This window comes from Entelurus aequoreus, linkage group LG21, assembly GCF_033978785.1.
Source record: "Entelurus aequoreus isolate RoL-2023_Sb linkage group LG21, RoL_Eaeq_v1.1, whole genome shotgun sequence".
In the NCBI taxonomy this organism is placed as follows: Eukaryota; Metazoa; Chordata; class Actinopteri; order Syngnathiformes; family Syngnathidae; genus Entelurus; species Entelurus aequoreus.
This window is the reverse complement of record NC_084751.1, coordinates 23,752,798-23,771,967: the sequence shown is the minus strand read 5'-3', so window position 1 is coordinate 23,771,967 and position 19,170 is coordinate 23,752,798. Positions and strand designations below refer to the sequence as shown.

The 19,170-nt window shown below is 40.5% G+C and overlaps 1 protein-coding gene across 1 annotated transcript in view; it reads right to left on the bottom strand.

Moving 5' to 3' along the window:
• Positions 1–19,170, bottom strand: part of pcsk5a (proprotein convertase subtilisin/kexin type 5a) — a 124,743-nt gene that overhangs the window by 57,713 nt on the left and 47,860 nt on the right. The window contains exons 18-26 of the mRNA XM_062031209.1: positions 17,286–17,389; positions 17,063–17,201; positions 16,656–16,771; positions 16,337–16,439; positions 11,794–11,930; positions 11,529–11,729; positions 11,388–11,456; positions 3,597–3,639; positions 3,311–3,453 (exon numbers count right to left, since the gene is read on the bottom strand). Coding sequence (XP_061887193.1) covers positions 3,311–3,453; positions 3,597–3,639; positions 11,388–11,456; positions 11,529–11,729; positions 11,794–11,930; positions 16,337–16,439; positions 16,656–16,771; positions 17,063–17,201; positions 17,286–17,389 — 1,055 coding nt within the window. The remainder of the gene's footprint in view (positions 1–3,310; positions 3,454–3,596; positions 3,640–11,387; positions 11,457–11,528; positions 11,730–11,793; positions 11,931–16,336; positions 16,440–16,655; positions 16,772–17,062; positions 17,202–17,285; positions 17,390–19,170) is intronic.

The window sequence follows — 19,170 nt, the reverse complement described above, 5'->3', positions numbered from 1 at the left end:
TCCATTTTTTATCGCTTTTCCCTTTCGGGGTGGTGGGGGGTGCTGGAGCCTATCTCAGCTGCATTCGAACGGTAGGCGGGGTACACCCTGGACAAGTCACCACCTCATCACAGGGCCAACACAGATAGACAGACAACATTCACACTCACATTCACACACTAGGGCCAATTTAGTGTTGCCAATCAACTTATCCCCAGGTGCATGTCTTTGGAGGAAGCCGGATCCCGGGGATCGAACCCAGGACCTTCGTATTGTGAGGCACATGCACTAACCCCTGTTCCACCATGCTGCCTCACTCAAATATTACCACTGAATTAGTCATCTTACTCTTAATTGTAATCATATTCAATGATTATATTTAACCTACTGACAGTTGAACAGAATAAACCTTGTCAAATGATATGAAAGCATGTGTTAAAGGCCTACTGAAACCCACTACTACTGACCACGCAGTCTGATAGTTTATATATCAATGATGAAATCTTAACATTGCAACACATGCCAATACGGCCGGGTTAACTTATAAAGTGCAATTTTAAATTTCCCGCTAAACTTCCGGTTGAAAACGCCTTTGGATCATGACGTATGCGCGTGACGTAGCCAGTGAAACAGGAGTATCGGTAGCCCATTGAAGCCAATACAAAATAGCTCTGTTTTCATTTCATAATTCCACAGTCTTCTGGACATCTGTGTTGGTGAATCTTATGCAATTTGTTTAATGAACAATGGAGACTGCAAAGAAGAAAGTTGTAGGTGGGATTGGTGTATTAGCGGCTGGCTGTAGCAACACAACAAGGAGGACTTACTTGGATAGCAGACGCGCTAGCCGACGCTAGCCGCCAACCGCATCTGTGATCGGGTGAAGTCCTTCGTCGCGCCGTCGATCGCTGGAACGCAGGTGAGCACGGGTGTTGATGAGCAGATGAGGGCTGGCTGGCGTAGGTGGAGCGCTAATGTTTTTATCATAGCTCTGTGAGGTCCGGTTGCTAAGTTGCTAAGTTAGCTTCAGCGTCGTTAGCAACAGCATTGTTAAGCTTTGCCAGGCTGAGAATTAACTGTGTAGTTACATGTACATGGTTTAATAGTATTGTTGATCTTCTGTCTATCCTTCCAGTCAGGGATTTATTTATTTTGTTTCTATCTGCATTTGAGCCAGATGCTATCACGTTAGCTCAGTAGCTAAAGAGCTTCGCCGATGTATTGTCCATTTCGCATTCTCGACTCTCATTTTCAAGAGGATATAGTATCCGAGGTGGTTTAAAATACAAATCCGTGATCCACAATAGAAAAAGGAGAGAGTGTGGAATCCAATGAGTCAGCTTGTACCTAAGTTACGGTGAGAGCGAAAAAATATATGTCTTGCACTGCATTCTAGTCCGTCACTCTAACGTTCCTCATCCACGAATCTTTCATCCTCACTCAAATTAATGGGGTAATCGTCGCTTTCTCGGTCCGAATCGCTCTAGCTGCGTTGAAAACAATAGGAAAATATGAGGAGGCGAACAACTGACTACGTCACACTACTTCCGGGAGGAGCAAAGCTTTTTTTTTATCAGAGACCAAAAGTTGCGAACTTTATCGTCGTTGCTCTATACTAAATCCTTTCAGCAAAAATATGGCAATATCGCGAAATGATCAAGTATGACACATAGAATGGATCTGCTATCCCTGTTTAAACAAAAAAAATTCATTTCAGTAGGCCTTTAATCACAGAGATTATTATCAAGGCTTAGATCGTTACAAAATAATGACTAATTAAAAATACTGCAAAAGAAGGGACTCATAAAAACTGATAAAAAAATGCATTTACATACAATACACAGTGCATAAATAAAGGAATTCTAACTAAATTAATAATAGATAATAACGATAAATAAGTTTTTTAAAGAAATTGCCAATGAAATGAAAGACTAAAGCTTCACCACTTTAGTCATCAATTTTGCGCTTAACAAACTTCTCTATGACTTTGGCTTCAGACTTCTTCTGTTTGTTTGATACTGTCATTACTGCTACAAGTGGTGGAACAGTGCATTACAACAGAGTACCACTGCGGTCCATTCGGACCACAGCTGAGAAACAGATATTTTTGGACGGCCCTTAGTTAAGAAACGTTGCTCTGGAAGACGGACGCTGGTTCTTTGGAAGTTGCAGTCACTGTACGAATCCAATTGTTGTGGTTTAAGGCAGTGGGGGGGGGGGGGGGGGGGGGGATTATTATTAATTTTTTTTGTCATAAAAAAATACAATCATGTGTGCTTACGGACTGTATCCCTGCAGACTGTATTGATCTACAGTATATTGATATATAATTTAGGAACCAGAAATAATAACAGAAAGAAACCACCCTTTTGTGCGAATGAGAGTGAATGAGTGTAAATGGGGGAGGGAGGTCTTTTGGGTTGGTGCACTAATTGTAAGTGTATCTTGTGTTTTTTATGTTGATTTAATTAAAAAAACAAAACAAAAAAACAACTTTTTTTAATTTTTTATTCTTGTGCGGCCCGGTACCAATCGATCCACGGACCGGTACCGGCCCGGTGGTTGGGGACCACTGGTTTAAGACATTCTGTAACGACGGGGCCGCATTTTACTGTGCGGATCGTTCTCCCAAGATGCAGCAGGAATTCCGGAGGCGAGGTGCAGGTGAGACATTGATATATTGTCCATGAATCATGCAAAAATACAAAAAGACAGAAAAGCTCGCCGATAGCGTGGGAGCTATGGCGAAACTTAGCACAGGAACAGTAATCAAAGATCGTAGAAATACTTAATGGGTTGCAAGGAAGCAAAATAGAAGACGTTGTCAATGTTGCGTAACAAAGAAGCAAGACTGATTGTGGTGAAAAACAGGAATAAGTAGCTCTCTGATTAGTGCCCGTCAGCAGGTGAGCGTCCCGGACACTAATCAGAGGCAGGTGAAACTAGTCAGCACCCATGGTAACCAAAACACACAAACTCAAGGGTGCTGAAATCAGAACCGATGAAGTCAAAACTAAACAAAACATGATCCGGGCAACGGATCATGACACATTTTATGTTAAAACGACTCAAAAAGTTAGAATTGGCATTCCAGACCAGGAGTTGGGAATGTCACTCTAGGCCTACGTGTAATCTTATTTCGAAAACGTCTTTGCTGGCATTTCCCCGGAAAATTAAATGCAGACTTTGACAGAGAAGCGTTTACTGAACGTGGTGATCAACAACCGCTTTTATGACCAACTGTTTGTTTTACTGCTTTTTCAGGCTGTAAAATTGTATTATTGTTTTGAATGGCCATATCTTGTCCTTCATATAGTGGGGGATGTGGTACCTGACAGGAAGAGGTCAGTCTCGCACCAGTAGCACTCGTGCTGGTCGCAGCTCACACAGTTGTCGTCACACGGCACGCAGGCCATCTCCTCCTCTACGCTGTACGTTTTAGCGGGGCAGTTTTTGTAGCAGCCATCCTGGAAACTGATCACAAAGGTGGCAGTGGATGAGCTCCTTCACGCAACCACACACCCAAATCCGTTTCACTCTCAAGTCCAAAACGTCCATTCAATTCTAGTGTAGCAGTAACGTCATAGGCTGAGTTCACACAAGGCACACAGCCTTACTTGTAAAAGCCTTCTTTGCAGGACAGGCAATGCCTGGGGTTATCTGTTGAAAGCAGACAAAATACCTCAGCTCTACTTTTAGACCGGAAAGAGAAAAAAAAGCACAGCGGACCTTTGGAAATCAAACAGAACAAAAATTCAAGATTTCTAACATTTCAAGGAAAATATCACAGGGTGTCAGGTTAGTGTTTGACAATTCAGGGAATGTGCCTGTAGCCATTTTTCAGTTCCGTTCAGTTCGGTTTCAGTTTATTACGAACATGCATTCGATACAATGTAATGCATCACACAATTCCAGTTGTTTCATTACAGCGCGTCCGAAAAGGAGTAGGAAGAAGCAGAGCTTATTTAATCCTACCCCTTTTCATACCATAGCAATTTTGTCCAATTTCCTTGTTCTCTGTAACAGAACAGTGAACAAATAAATAATAAATACATAATATACCATAGTAAGCAAACAAATATTAAATACATAAATAATCTTTGTCTCAATAAAAAAAAGAAAAGGAAAAAAAAAGGGTTCAAGATGTTCATCATAATTCTTGTTCTGTGTACTTTGTGAACACTTGTAGTTTGAACAGTCTCTTAAACTGAATAATATTGGTGCTTTGTTTGATTCCTTTGCTTAATCCGTTCCATAATTGAATCCTAAATACTGATATGCTAAAGGTTTTAAGTGTTGTACGAGCATATACATGTTTTAAATTAAAATTTCCTCTAAGGTTATATTTCTCTTCTTTTGTTGAGAAAAATTGTTGTACATTCTTGGGTAGCAGGTTATAGTTTTCTTTATACATCATTTGAACTGTTTGCAAATGCACCAAATCGTTGAATTTCAATAATTGTGATTTAATAAATAAATGGTTTGTATGTTCTCTATATCCAACATTATGTATTATCCTAATTTATATTTTTGTAACAGTTAGTGAATGAAGCGCATATTTGTAGTTGTTTCCCCATATTTCTACACCGAACTATTTTGGATCTAGAACAGGAAAAACTGTACAGTAAGTAGGGTTGGGTATCGAGTATCGAGTATCGATTGGAACCGGGACTAACTTTCCGATTCTCCCGGAATCGTTCAAAAGTTAAAATTTCGATCCCTATTTTCGATACCAGTCCGCCGACCGGAAAAAAATATGTCCGCCGAACCAGAAGAAGAAGCCGCTGAACACCAACGAAGAAGCGCCCACCGCCGGAAGTGTTAGCATAGCCAAGCGAGTCAGTCAAGCTCAAGCATGGATAGCGGGCGTCGGCGGTCGAAAGTGTGGCTTTACTTTATAAAAAAAAATTAATTAACCACGAAATAACAGAGCTCCATGTCCATCAAGAAACAAGTGGAGAGAGAGCTGCAGATGTACCAGGACGTTCCACCGATACTTATGTCTGACGACCCTGCTGCATGGTGGTGGTCCGGTGGAACCAACAAAAGACTTATCCTTTGCTGTCATATCTCGCTTTCTCCTATTTATGCGTTCAAGCTTCTTCCACACCCAGCGAACGTGTATTTTCCACAGCAGGAGACACTATCTGTCCAGAACGCTCACGCATCCTGCCTGAGAAGGCGGATATGGTCATTTTCCTAAGCAAGAACTGTCTCTGATTTTATACTGTACCTGCTGCTAATCTGGACTGGGTTTTGATAGTTGTTTCTTATTGTTTATTTGCTTTTCTGCACCAGGATAGCCCATCAGTGGGAGCACGGTAACATTTTTAAGTACCTGCAGCATCATACACTTGTGTGTGTAAATGTGTTTTCATGAGGTTTCCTGCAGCATCATACACTTATGTGTAAATGTGTTTTCATGAGGTTTTCAAAAATAAAGCTCTCTTGAGGAAAGTGTACCCCTGGTAAAATGTATTCATAATTTATAATATTTATATTCAAGTTCATAGATTTGGTATTTATATTCTAGTTGAAAACAGCCCTGTGAGGAATTTATAGTAAAGTTCATAAAAAGTTAATAGAATTAAAATTGATGGAGAATGTCAGACTATTTCATTCAGAAAGACTGTAGGTTAGCTAGCTCATTTAAAATATCCTAAACTTTTTTTTGACCCTGCCTCTTAAAAGAATCGGAATCGAGAATCGCCAGGAATCGGAATCGAAACAAAGAATCGGAATCGGAATCGGAATCGGAATCGTTCGAATTCAAACGATACCCAACCCTAACAGTAAGTACACTTGGGTCCAATAATTTGCACTATGTGGAGTAGAACAGTGTTTAGCAACAAGACATTTCCATGTCTGAATCGAAGTTTATTAAAAAAAAAACGTTTTTAAGAGTTTTCTTTGATTTTTTTTTTATGGGTACTATGTTGTCTTCAATGTGTAACACGAACACGTACATGAAATGTGCTGAACATGCTAATATGTCTTCAATGTTAACGAAAACATTTAAGATGGAGAATCTGATCAAGAAGAAGCTTGTGAAAGAAATGTTGTAAATAAGTTAAGATTGTTGGATTGCCTTTGATATTTACAAAATATACGATATAACAAATATACGTGAGGTTTGTTACAAAAGTTGAAGAATAGTGTACACTGTGTAAGGTTTGTAAAAGATGTTTGTTAAAGAAGTTTGCTACAATGTCATCAATGTTAATCTGATGTTTTGAAGATTAAATTGTCGCGTACTGTGTATGATTTTTTTTTTTTTAAAGTCAGTTGATAGAAGATGTTTGTTAAATTAAAACCTATTTTTAAAATGTCTTAAAGGGTAACCACTTATTTTGGGAATTTTGCCTTTCGTTTACAATCATTATGAAAGACATGACACAAATAGATTTATTTTTCAATGCATTCTAAATATTAAATAAATGTAAATAAAAGTCAGCTTACAGCGGAGCCAATGGGAGCTCCACTATTCCGCCCATAAAATCTGATAACCATTCAAAAAGTGCCAACAATATTCCATTTACATTTCGTGACTTGAAATTAACCAAGTAATAGTGACAATGTTATTATAAGCGCTAACGCAGAAAAACTATTTATAGCGGCGCCGTGATCACAAGCGTGTGTGCCTATGTTTACATCATCGAGCAGTCTGCTGTTTCCTCGCTTCCCTGCTCCTTGGAAGTTTATTCTAGATCATAAATCATGCCTTTTATATACTCCGACAAGTTGGGACACTTTGAACTCCATTTAGGACCTGGAACCGGCGAGAACGACACGAAAAGCGATTGTACCCCCGCACCCCCACAAGGATTATGAGACATTTTTCACCTAAATGGGAATATACAAACATCCTAGCAGTCGGCATCCTAATGAAAGCAGACATTGTTCAGTACGTGATATTTTATTATTTTGGCTGTCAATGTCTGCAGTGAGTAATAATCAGTGATGAAGAAGAAAAAAAAAAGCAACCGTTGTGAGGCGTTTTTTTTAAATTAATGCGCCGCGTATTCTTAAAATGATCAAAATACGTAACTATTAAATGTTATTATAAATGTGCCTGTTACTACATTACATATATACTTACATCAAGTATATAAAACCCTAATGGAGGTGTTTGAATGTTTTTTAACGGCCTTACAGGCACAATAAAGCGGCTCCCATAGGTTATACGAGTTAGAATGCACCCAAAAAAAAATACATGAGTTGTTTTGTCTCTCATGATTGTAAACGATAGGCAAAATAAAAATAAAATAAAAAAACAGTTCAAACAACCTGTGCATGTTTTTTTTCCCCAAGTCTGTTTAGCAGAAGATGCTCGTAAAGAAATACAATTTTGTTAAAGTTGCATTGATGTTTAAAAAAACACACCTTAGCTTTGTTAGAGAAACAGAAAGTTTGTTCAAAATATTTTGACTTGAACAAAAGTTTTCTAAGGTTAATTGTCTACAATTTTAACAAGCATAAGAATTTGATCAAGAGGAAGCATGTTAAATTATTTTTTCAAGAGGTTCAACAGAGTTAAATTGTTTTTTAAGTTGACTAAAACACTTACTGTACAGTACGTTAGGTTTGTTACAGGAGTTGAAGACATTTGTTTAACAGAAGTTGGCCCTAGTGTGTGAATGTGAGTGTGAATGTTGTCTGTCTATCTGTGTTGGCTCTATGATGAGGTGGCGACTTGTCCAGGGTGTACACCGCCTTCCGCCCGATTGTAGCTGAGATAGGCTCTAGCGCCCCCCGCGACCCCGAAGGGAATAAGCGGTAGAAAATGGATGGATGGATGGAAGAAGTTGAACAATTTGTTAAATTGTCTTTGATGGTCACAACAATGTAGGTTAGGTTAGTTCCAGAAGATGAAGTTTGCTCAAAAAATGTGTTACTGCATTGTCTTCAATGTTTGCAAAAACGTGTTAGTTGTGTTGAAGTTTGCAGATGAGATCATATTGTGGGTCGTTTGCATTCATCATGTCATCTTAAAACACAGGTAATAGATGTTTGTGTGTAGACAAATCTAGTTTTTGGAGTAAGGGAAGACTCTTACCTGCTGACGGTTTCGGCTAACCTTCGTCAGAGCTGTTGTTGCTTCTGGTGTGTCTACTTTATTTTGAAAGTTTCTCGGCCTGGCCAGCTGTTTTTAGACACATCACACAAGGAAGCAAAGATAGCTCTGAGGAAGGCTGAATTGTCAGCCAAAACTGTCAGCAAGTAAGAGTCATCTCCTACTCAAAAAACTATATTTGTCTGCACACACAAATATTTTACCTATCATAAATTGTCTTAAAAAGTGATGTTACTTTTGTGTACATTTGGTGTGTTGAAGACTCAACAAAAACACATATTGTGAAAGGTCATTGAAGTCTTTAAAACGTTTGTTAAATAAATTAAAAAAAACATTAGTTTTGTTCCAGAAGTTAAAGTTGTTTGTAAATCGTCTTTGATGCAAACAGAAACGACAGATGAACTAACTTGAAGTTTGTTACAGAAGTCGAGAGGGTTGTTAAATTGTCAACGCTGACAAAAAACTGTTAAAATGTTAAGAAAAAACTCATTAAAGAATTTTGTTAAATGGATGTTAGGCTGGTTGAAAAACTTGAAGTTTGTGAAGTGGTACTTCGATTTACGAGTACTTTAACTTTACGAGTATTTTGTGATACTAGCTGTCTATTGAATTTTTATCGCTGGCATAATTTGAGTTATGAGACTTTTTGAACTGGTTCAAGTAGTAATTGTCCATACCCACAGCCAGAGATCGACACAATCCTGCCCTCCAACTACCAGAACTGAGAAAGTCTGTGCAAAGTTGAAACAGCGGACAACCGATTCAGAGGAACAAACCATTAAAAACATGTCCCAACGGTTGTCCTACCCTTCACGTCTAAACCAGAGTTCCTCAACCTTTTTTCCACCAGGGACCGGTTTAATGTATGCATTATTTTCACGGACCGGCTTTGGAGATAAAAACAGCAAAAAAATGAGCATGAAAAATTTGCCTTTGGCTACAGTCTGGCACATTAACATTTTATATGTCCATTAATGTGCACTGTCCCATGTAGTATAGCAAAGGAGTTGTAATATACATCTATTAAGAAGCTTATTGGTGTGTTTAGAGGGACAGGCAAAAGTTAAGTCAGAGAAAATGCGGTAGTTTATAAAATTATTATTGTATCTGTGCGGCCCGGTAGCAAATGCGTCACGGACTGGTACCGGTCCCCGGACCGGTGGCTGGGGACCACTGGTCTAAACGAAGGTGTGTGGGGGCTGTCGGTGCTGTATTTGTAGTGTATCGGTTTGTTGTGTTGCCTTGCATGGCGAGCTGGGCGGTCAGCATTGCGCTTGATGCACGGGCACAGCTTGCCGAGCTTCCTGGTCCATCAGTCAAATATGTCCATGTGCAACATAAACAACGATTTCCTAGTTCCTACTGTTACAGCCCGTAGAAGACAGCAACTAAAAGTCTGCTCTCCAATGTAAATGCAAAACAATATTATTATTACATTACATAAAACTAGTGGAGTTGTTTGTAGTACATGTGTTTCGTACAATATTTATTATCTAATAGTTACTTTTTCTTTTTAAAAGCCATGTTACATGTTAAACTCGTGGTGTCGCCTAAGCACAGATTAGATTGATTTCAATTAATTTTGATGAGAGGGGATGATTTGAGATACAAGCGTTTTGAGTTCCGAGCCTGGTTGTGGAACGCAATGCGCTCGTAGTTTGAGGATTTTTTTTTTTTATAACAAAAAACACGTACGGTAGACTTGAAGTTTGTTAAAGAAGTGTGTCAGATTTGCTAAAGACTGAATTATTCATAGGTGTCGTTTGTGTGTCTCTATGCGTCAGTCCTGTGATTGACAGGTCAGCAGTCCAAGATGGACCGTGCGTTTTAAAGAGAAGGATTAAAGGCCTACTGAAATGAGATTTTCTTATTTAAACGGGGATAGAAGATCCATTCTATGTGTCATACTTGATCATTTCGCGATATTGCCATATTTTTGCTGAAAGGATTTAGTAGAGAACATCGGCGATAAAGCTCGCAACTTTTGGTCGCTGATAAAAAAGCCTTGCCTGTACCGGAAGTAGCGTGACGTCACAGGTTGTGGAGCTCCTCACATCTGCACATTGTTTACAATCACGGCCACAAGCAGTGAGAGCGATTCGGACCGAGAAAGTGACGATTTCCCCATTAATTTGAGCGAGGATGAAAGATTCGTGGATGAGGAAGGTGAGGGTGAAGGACTGGAGGGCAGTGGAAGCGATTCAGATAGGGAAGATGCTGTGAGAGGCGGGTGGGACCTGATATTCAGCTGGGAATGACTAAAACAGTAAATAAACACAAGACATATATACACTCTATTAGCCTCAACACAACCAGGCTTATATTTAATATGCCACAAATTAATCCTGCATAACAAACACCTCCCCCCTCCCGTGCATATAACCCGCCAATACAAATCAAACACCCGCACAACACACTCAATCCCACAGCCCAAAGTACCATTCACCTCCGCAAAGTTCATACAGCACATACATGTGTATTTCCCCAAAGTTAAGTACGTGACATGCACATAGCGGCACGCACGTACGGGCAAGCGATCAAATGTTTGGAAGCCGCAGCTGCGTACTCATGGTACCGCATATCCAACTCAAAGTCCTCCTGGTAAGAGTCTCTGATGTCCCATCTCCACAAGCATGCGTATCCAACTCAAAGTCCTCCTAGTAAGAGTATATGTTGTCCCAGTTCCCCACAGGCCAATGGTAAAGCTTGACTGTCATCGTTCGGGAATGTAAACAATGAAACACCGGCTACGACGTAGCCGCTACGTGTTTGTGTTGCTGCAGCCGGCCGCTAATACACCGCTTCCCACCTACAGCTTTCTTCTTTGCTATCTCCATTGTTCATTAAACAAATTGCAAAAGATTCACCAACACAGATGTCCAGAATACTGTGGAATTTTGCGATGAAAACAGACGACTTAACAGCTGGCCACAATGCTGTCCCAAAATGTCCGCTATAATCCGTGACGTCACGCGCAAACGTCATCCTACCGAGACGTTTTCAGCAGGATATTTCGCGGGAACTTGTGATGTATCATGTTGTATGCTTGCATGTTCGAAATAAACTTAAACTCAAACTCAAACTCAAACTTTAAAATTGCACTTTACTTATCTAACCCGGCCGTATTGGCATGTGTTACAATGTTAAGATTTCAACATTGATATATAAAATATCAGACTGCGTGGTCGGTAGTAGTGGGTTTCAGTAGGCCTTTCATTATACTGTATATCAAACGTATGGGTGGATGGGCACATTGCAACCAAAATTGACCAATGCCCTTTTAATTGTACTATTTCTAGCAATATGGCAAGGAGGGCACAGCCTCAAGACTTACATAAGACACACTGCCTGCAGCCTTCCTCGCACGCCATGCAGTCACTGTAGTCTGGATCTTCGACTTCTCCTAAAAGAGGGAAGTAATTCATCTTTTCGGTTACTTAAACAAACTTGTAGGTAATCATGTGACCAAGCATGCCTTCTCCACACTCCAGCTTGACGCACGCCCCATCTGAGACGTAATAGGAGGAGTTACACTTCAGGCAGTGGTAGGAACTTGTGCAGAGCCTGCAGTGGTCCGAGCAGGGCTCACAGCTCCTGTCCTTGGTGTGGTAAAAAGCCTCGGGACAGGTGTCAACACAGTGACCCTCGTGCAGGTAACGCTCCAGTCCAAACTTGTCTGTAGTGATTAATCGTCGGTTTAATCTTCAGCATTTATTCGGTTCGACATTGTTGGCCCTTACCAGTGTCACAGCTGGTGCAGTTGGCCGGCCCCGCCTCTACACACGTGGCGCAGGTGTGATCACACAAGTGGCACCGCCTACCCGACTCATACTTGCCCCTGGCGCACTCCACTAGGCAATGACCCTCGTCCAGAGCGCTGCAACAACACCCCCAAAATAGCATGTAGCTTGTAGCCAATCAAAGTAGCAAAGAGCTTCCTAGGACCTGAGCAGCAATTTATTGGAAAAGTTTATGTTTTTGCTGGTTGAGGGAATCGATCCCGTGTCCCAAGTCACGGGCCGCCACATTCTACACCACATTGCCTGCCCCTAACAGATGTTATTTCACGCTGTGCTTCTAAAGAATTAAACTATTTATGAAACAAGAATGGGAACGCATGAGACTTTTGTCAAGTCATGGATGGCAATGAATTTCCTGCTGCTCAACCAGGAGAAAACAGAGGTTTTAGTGATAGGTCCTGAATGTCAGACTGAGAAACTTTTAAACCAACGCGATCTATACAAAAATCGGGGCATGATTTTTGACCCCGTACTGAGTTTTATTCCACATATGAAAAATGTTAAATTTTAATTTTTTTAAAATAGTAAGAACATAGCCAGAGTACGCCTGTGTCTCTTTTAGGCCAACACAGTGGTGCTAATGCATGCTCTTACTTCCTGTTGTTTAGACTATTGGAATGCACTGCTCTCTGATCTTCCCAAAAAAATATTGGAAATCTACAATTGTTATGAAACTCAGGAGCACGTGTGCTGACGGGGACCAAAGGGTGGGAGCATATTACATCAGTTTTAAATTTGCTGCATTGGCTCCCTGTCCACTTCAGGGTCAATCATAAAGTTCTAATATTATTATTATTATTATTATTTTTAATGGCCTTGCGCCTTCTTATCTATCTGACATGCTTTTACCGTATCAACCCCTACAGATCCTGAGGTCTTTTGGCACCGGCTTTATGTCTTTACCAAATACTAGAACAAAGACTCACAGTGAAACAGCATTTAGCCACTATGGCCTTCACTTACGTGGACCTCGGCCGACTTAAACAAGTTGAAAAACTTATTCGGGTGTTACGTTTTAGTGGTCAATTGTACGGAATATGTACTGTACTGTGCAATCTGCTAATAAAAGTTTCAATCAATCAATCAAACCTGAAGAACAGCCTGCTGGAGAGCCTCAGGACTGCTGGGACTTGGAATGTCAATATTTTCAATTCAATAAATAAGGGTTTGTATGTTCTCTACAGCAAACATTATGTATTATTCTACTGATCTTTTTTGTATCACGGTTAGTGACTGAAGGATAGTTTTGTAGTTATTTCCCCATATTTCTGCACAATAACTCAGATATGGTAACACTAGCGAGCAGTAAAGAATATGAAGGGATTTTTGGTCCAATACATATTTAGCTTTGTTCATTATTGATGTATTTCTTGCCACCTTATTTTGTAGATATTTTATATGAGGTTTCCAGTTCATTTTATCACCAATCATTACATCTAGAAATTTGATTTGATTTACTCTTTCAATGTGTATTCCGTTTGTATTTGTGTTTGACTTTCTCTTCTACTGATACCAAATAGAATTATTTTAGTTTTACTGAGGTTTAAGGATAATCTGTTTTTGTCAAACCATCTCCATTTTGTTCTATTTTTTTGATTAAAATATTGTGATTTATGGTGTGAAATGCTTTAGTTAGATCCATAAACATTGCAGCTGCACGCTGTTTACCATCTATTGTGTTGGTAATTTCTGTCTATTTGTATTTGTTTGACTTTCTCTTCTACTGTTACCGAATATCATTATTTAAGGTTTACTAAGGTTTAAGGATAGTCTGTTTTTGTCAAACCATCTCTTTAATTTATTAATTTCTTCTGTTATCTGTGTTAGCTTCTGTGTTTTTTCTCCTAAAGAAAACGCTGTTTCGTCTTTTGTAACTTTACCTATATCATTTATATAAAGATTGAACAATTTTGGGTCCAGTATTGATCTCTGGGGTACACCACAGGATATATTTAGCGTTGTAGACGTGTGTTCGCCTAGCTTTATGTATTGCTTCCTGTTGGCTAAGTACAAACGTTTGTAGATTATTATCCAGTTTAAGACCAACCTTCTGATGTCATATCATTCTAATTTTTAACTTAAAATATTGTGATTTAGGGAGACAAATGCTTTAGATAGATCCATTAGCATTGCCGCTGCACACTGTTTACCATCTTTTGCATTGGTAATTTCCTCTGTTATTTCGATTAAAGCCATCAATGTTGAAATATTAGCTCATTAACCATATTGGTTCTCAGGGAGTATTCTATGTTTGTTTGTTGAACAGTTTTTCAATGATTTTATAAAATGGTGGACATACAGAAATAGGTCTATAATTTGTAAATTGGTGTTTGTCTCCAGTTTTATAAATCGGTACAACTTTAGCTATTTTCATTTTGTTTGGGAATCTGCCTGTTCGGAGCTGGCACTGAGTGCTGTGTGTAGAAGTGGCTGGTTGCATCAGCTCTGCTCTTTTAATATCTTTAATGTTCTTTGTGTTCTTTGATGTTTCCCTCTTACACAAATGTTTATGTGTGCTATGGCTGTGAGTTTTTTTCCCCCCTTGGCCTCAGTCTGGACTCCCTCTCCAGAAGCCCAGGCTTAAAGTGATTTTTTTTCTCTGATTCTGATTTACTGTGTAAAACACTTATTTTGCAACGTACAGTATATACCTGCAGCTCATAGTCCGGTGCGGACGGAATTTTTTTTTCCTTTTTTTTTTCTTTTTTTTTAAAATAAAATTTAGTGGTTGCGGTTTGTATCCCGGTGCACTCTATAGTCTGGAAAATACGAGTGTGGGGGCAGGTGCAGTCAGCGCTGCCTGTAGGAGGAAAAGTCACCGCCGCTTTCCATGTTACTGACGACGAGCGCCAGCTGGCAGGGGCGAGGCATGTGCTGACCAGTGACGTGCAGTCAGTAGAGGCAGGTGAGGCGGGGCCTCACGTGCCACAATGGAAAGAAAAAAAATGTAAAAAGAAAAAAACAAAATTACATTTTTATATGTATCCAGTGATTATACTAAAGTTATTTTCCATTTAACTTCACCAGTTTTAGATTATTTTTATTCAAAATCGCTGAATTTTCACATTTGCCGTTCAAATACTTGCGCTGAGTCACCAGCCAGTTGAGGCACGTCACTGATTTGTGCCTCACTATGGATTGTGCGCAATGACTCAGCTAACTGCTGGCCTGCTGTGCAGTGAGACCGTATTGCTATATGAATTATTGGTCCTGGGTATGACTCAAAACTGCATCCGTTGATGAGGCTTCAGTTCGAGAGTTCTGGAGTTTTGGGGAAGGTGGAGTTACCCCTCAGTCATCATTGCTCCCAGGTCCACTCTGACCCGGGGTGGTAGTACCTGTCAGGGTCCCAGCTATGGGTTAAATAGCATTTCAAAGACCTCAACGGTGGAAGTGGCGGAGGATGACACTGCATGTCACAACGGCACTGAAGGCGGATGAAAGCTGCAACAGAGGGTGGTCTCCAGTCGTCATGGATCCATGCCACTGGATCAAGGCCCCTCTCTGCCAAGAACCGTGTGGTGGCTGCAGGCGCATCAGTCTCCCCACGCTAAAAGACGTCACGCGCAGGCGTCCTCCCGAATGGGAACCCATCCATTCTGAGGACAGTCATACTCGACTACGAGTGACTGCCGATGATGATGATTTGAAATCATAGGTTACTGATATATGTTAATTGTCATAAAATCTCTTCAGTAACCTTTTTATTCTTTCCATTTCAATTCCATTACAATCGATTGATGTCTTGGATTTGCATGTTTTCACAATTTTAACTACAATATTTCTTTTGGTGTCACTTTTTTGAGGAACATTGAGTTGGGATTCCTACCTATGGTTCTCAGTTAAAACTTGGTCTGGAATTCTTACCATGAATTGATTAACGTGGACCCCAGTTGAAAAACTTATTCGGGTGTTACCATTTAGTGGTCAATTGTACGGAATATGTACTGTACTGTGTAAACTGTACTGTTTCATATAATGCGTTCTCTTCCTTTGCAATCTACTAATAAAAGTTTCAATCAATCAATCAATTATCCTTTCCTCCGATTTTGGTCCAATATTTACAAAGTAATTATTGAAGCTTTCAACTACTTCCCTTCATGTCATTATTTACGTTTCCATCTGAGAAGTGTTGGGGCAAATCCCTCTTTGTGCCAATTTTAATAATGCTAGTGAGGATGCCCCATGTTGCGTTCATATTGTTTTTGTTCCTGTCTAATAGTTAACTGTAATATTCTTTTGTACATGTTCATAATGTGCTAGTTAGCTTGTTTTTAATACTTTTTGTATTTCTTATCTGCCTCTGTAATTTTTTGTGTTATAAATGGTCTATATAATGTAAAACAGTTTTTAATACTTTGTTCTTTTTTTTGACTGGAATCATAGCCCTGATCATCAGTTTGAAAATAGGTTAGTGTTTTAGATTAATTGTTTTGTTGTTATTTCGTCGTATTGAGGCTATTAGCATAGGAATCCAATTTACCGTGAAGCAACACAGCTGATGCACTCCCAGTCTTGCGGTCCTGTGCACTTCAGACATGTCGGGTGACACCGGTGACACTGTCCGTTACCGTCTTGGTACTCTCCTGCGAGGTTTAACAAACCCAAAAAACAAAATATTGAAGGCATTAACATTGCGAGCGATGAGGAAGCACTACAATGAACTTGAAGTGTTGTTTTGTTTTCAAAGCAATGACTGGCTCTTTGAATTTAAAAGTGTGAAAACAAACAGCTCAATGTGCTGTTTGTTTTGTTATGTTTATTTAAAGGACGTGAGCCAATAAAAGCTGGCAGCGACTGACCATCTGCGCATGCTGTGTTGAGAACACACTCCCCATCCTGCAGGCTGTGACCACTGGAACAGCTGCTGCAGTTGGCCAGGCTCGGTCCGACGCAGGTGAGACAGCTGGCGTCGCACCTGTAGAGGCAGAGCCCATCGACAGCATTTGCAGCGCAGAGTGGAAAACACACACACACACACACACACACACACACACACACACACACACACACACACACACACACACACACACACACACACACACACACACACACACACACACACACACACACACACACACACACACACACACACACACACACACACACACACACACACACACACACACACACACACAAACAGGATGCAGGGCCTGTCATCAGCAGATAAACAAGCCACCCACACCTGAACACACACCAGTGAGCTCACCTCCTACACATCCTGTGCCCGTCAGCTATCTCCAGGTTTGGCTCTGTGGCGAAGAAGCCGCCACTGCAGGAGGGAACACACCTCCATTCCTCCATTAAGTAACCTTCTGCACATTGTGTGCACGCCTCAACGCCTGCACCTGATGAAAGCACAAAGGTACGACCGTCACACAGCGGCACCTCCCTAGATCTGGTGTAGCCTCCGATGACCTTTGACCTCTCACCTGCGCAAGCAGCGCAGACCCGGTGGCAAGCTTTGCACAGACCCTCCCCCTCGTCGTGGTAGAATGTTGGCGCGCAGCTCCGCTGGCATCGGTTCCCGCGCAGGCTGGAGAGAGGGCGGAGAGAGCATGAAGCGGCGTGACGCCCACCGCCACCACCCAAGCGGCGGCGCAGTGGTGACTCACCGCCATTAGCCTGCGAGCTCCGCTTACCAACCCACAGCTGCCACTGCGGGCGCTAGGTGAGCTGAGTCACAGAGAGCCGATGTCGGGAGACTTCTAACTCAACATTATGGTTTAATTTGTCACAGGTTGCAGTGGTGTAGTGTGGGATGCCAAGGGCCCTGGGCTGGGCGGGTATAAAGCCTCCTAATCCCATTTCCTTAGCACACTTCAAGGAAACAACACTAACCTATCTAAGAATAATGCATCCAATTGCCCATATTCACTATCAGAGCTTTTGTTGTAGCTTATTAATAAAATAAACATTACTTGTTTATAGATCAATAATAATAACGAGAAAACCTGCAGGTAGTGTTGTCCGAATACCAATATTTTGGTACCTGTATCGGTACCAAAATAATTTCAACACTTTTCGGTACTTTTCTAAATAAAGGGTAACACAAAAAATTGCATTATGGGCTTTATTCTAACAAAAACAATCTTACATTAAACATATGTTTCTTATTGCAAGTTTGTCCTTAAATAAAACAGTGAACATACAAGACAACTTGTCTTTTATTAGTAAGTAAGCAAACAAAGGCTCCTAATTAGTCTGCTGACATATACAGTAACATATTGTGTCATTTTCCATTCTATTATTTTGTCAAAATTATTAAGGACAAGTGGTAGAAAATGAATTATTAATCTACTTGTTCATTTACTGTTAATTTCTGCTTACTTTCTCTTTTAACATTTTCTATCTACACTTCTGTTAAAATGCAATAATCACCTATTCTTCTGTTGTTTGATACTATACATTAGTTTTGGATGATATCACAAATTTGGGTATCAATTCGATACCAAGTCGTGAACTATCCACCGACAGATCACAGTAGATGTTGATATCTTAAAACGCAATTCCAACTTTGACCACAGCGTCTGTTGCAATGTGTTGCTTTCCATCATTTTCAGCAGACTGCATTGCAAAATCATTCAAACCCCCCACACCCCTCCCTGTGCTTCCTCTCACGCGAGATCCATATGAATCCCTTCCATACTGTATGTTAAAAGGGGCTTCCTCACATTAACATTTTTCAAAGCAAAACATACAACAAACACTATTTGCTAGCTTATGTTACCATTAGTGGTTTAACAGAACACATTTGTTTGACTTCACTATTAAAGTGGGTGACATTGTTATCACCAGGAAAGATGAGGTCACCTACCTAGGTTCCATTCTAGAGGCTAATCTTTCCTGTGATAAAATGACAACCAAGGTAATCAAAAAGGTCAACCAACGAAGAAGATTTCTCTACAGAATCTCCTCTCTGGTCAGCAAAAGCACCATGAAGATTCTAGCGGGAACTCTCATTCAACCCTTTTTCGATTACGCATGCACCTCCTGGTACCCTAGCACCTCCAAAACCCTCAAATCTAGACTCCAAACATCCCAGAACAAGCTAGTCAGGTTACTTCTAGACCTCCACCCCAGATCACACCTCACTCCTACCCACTTCTCCAAAGTGGGCTGGCTCAGGGTGGAGGACGGAGTAAAACAAGTTGCACTGAGCCTAGTCTATAAAATTCGCTACACCTCCCTGATACCGAAGTACATGTCAAACTACTTCCTTAACGTAAATGACCGCCATAACCACAACACCAGGGGGAGCTCCACTAACCACGTTAAACTTAGATTCCGATCTAACAAAGGTCTTAACTCATTCTC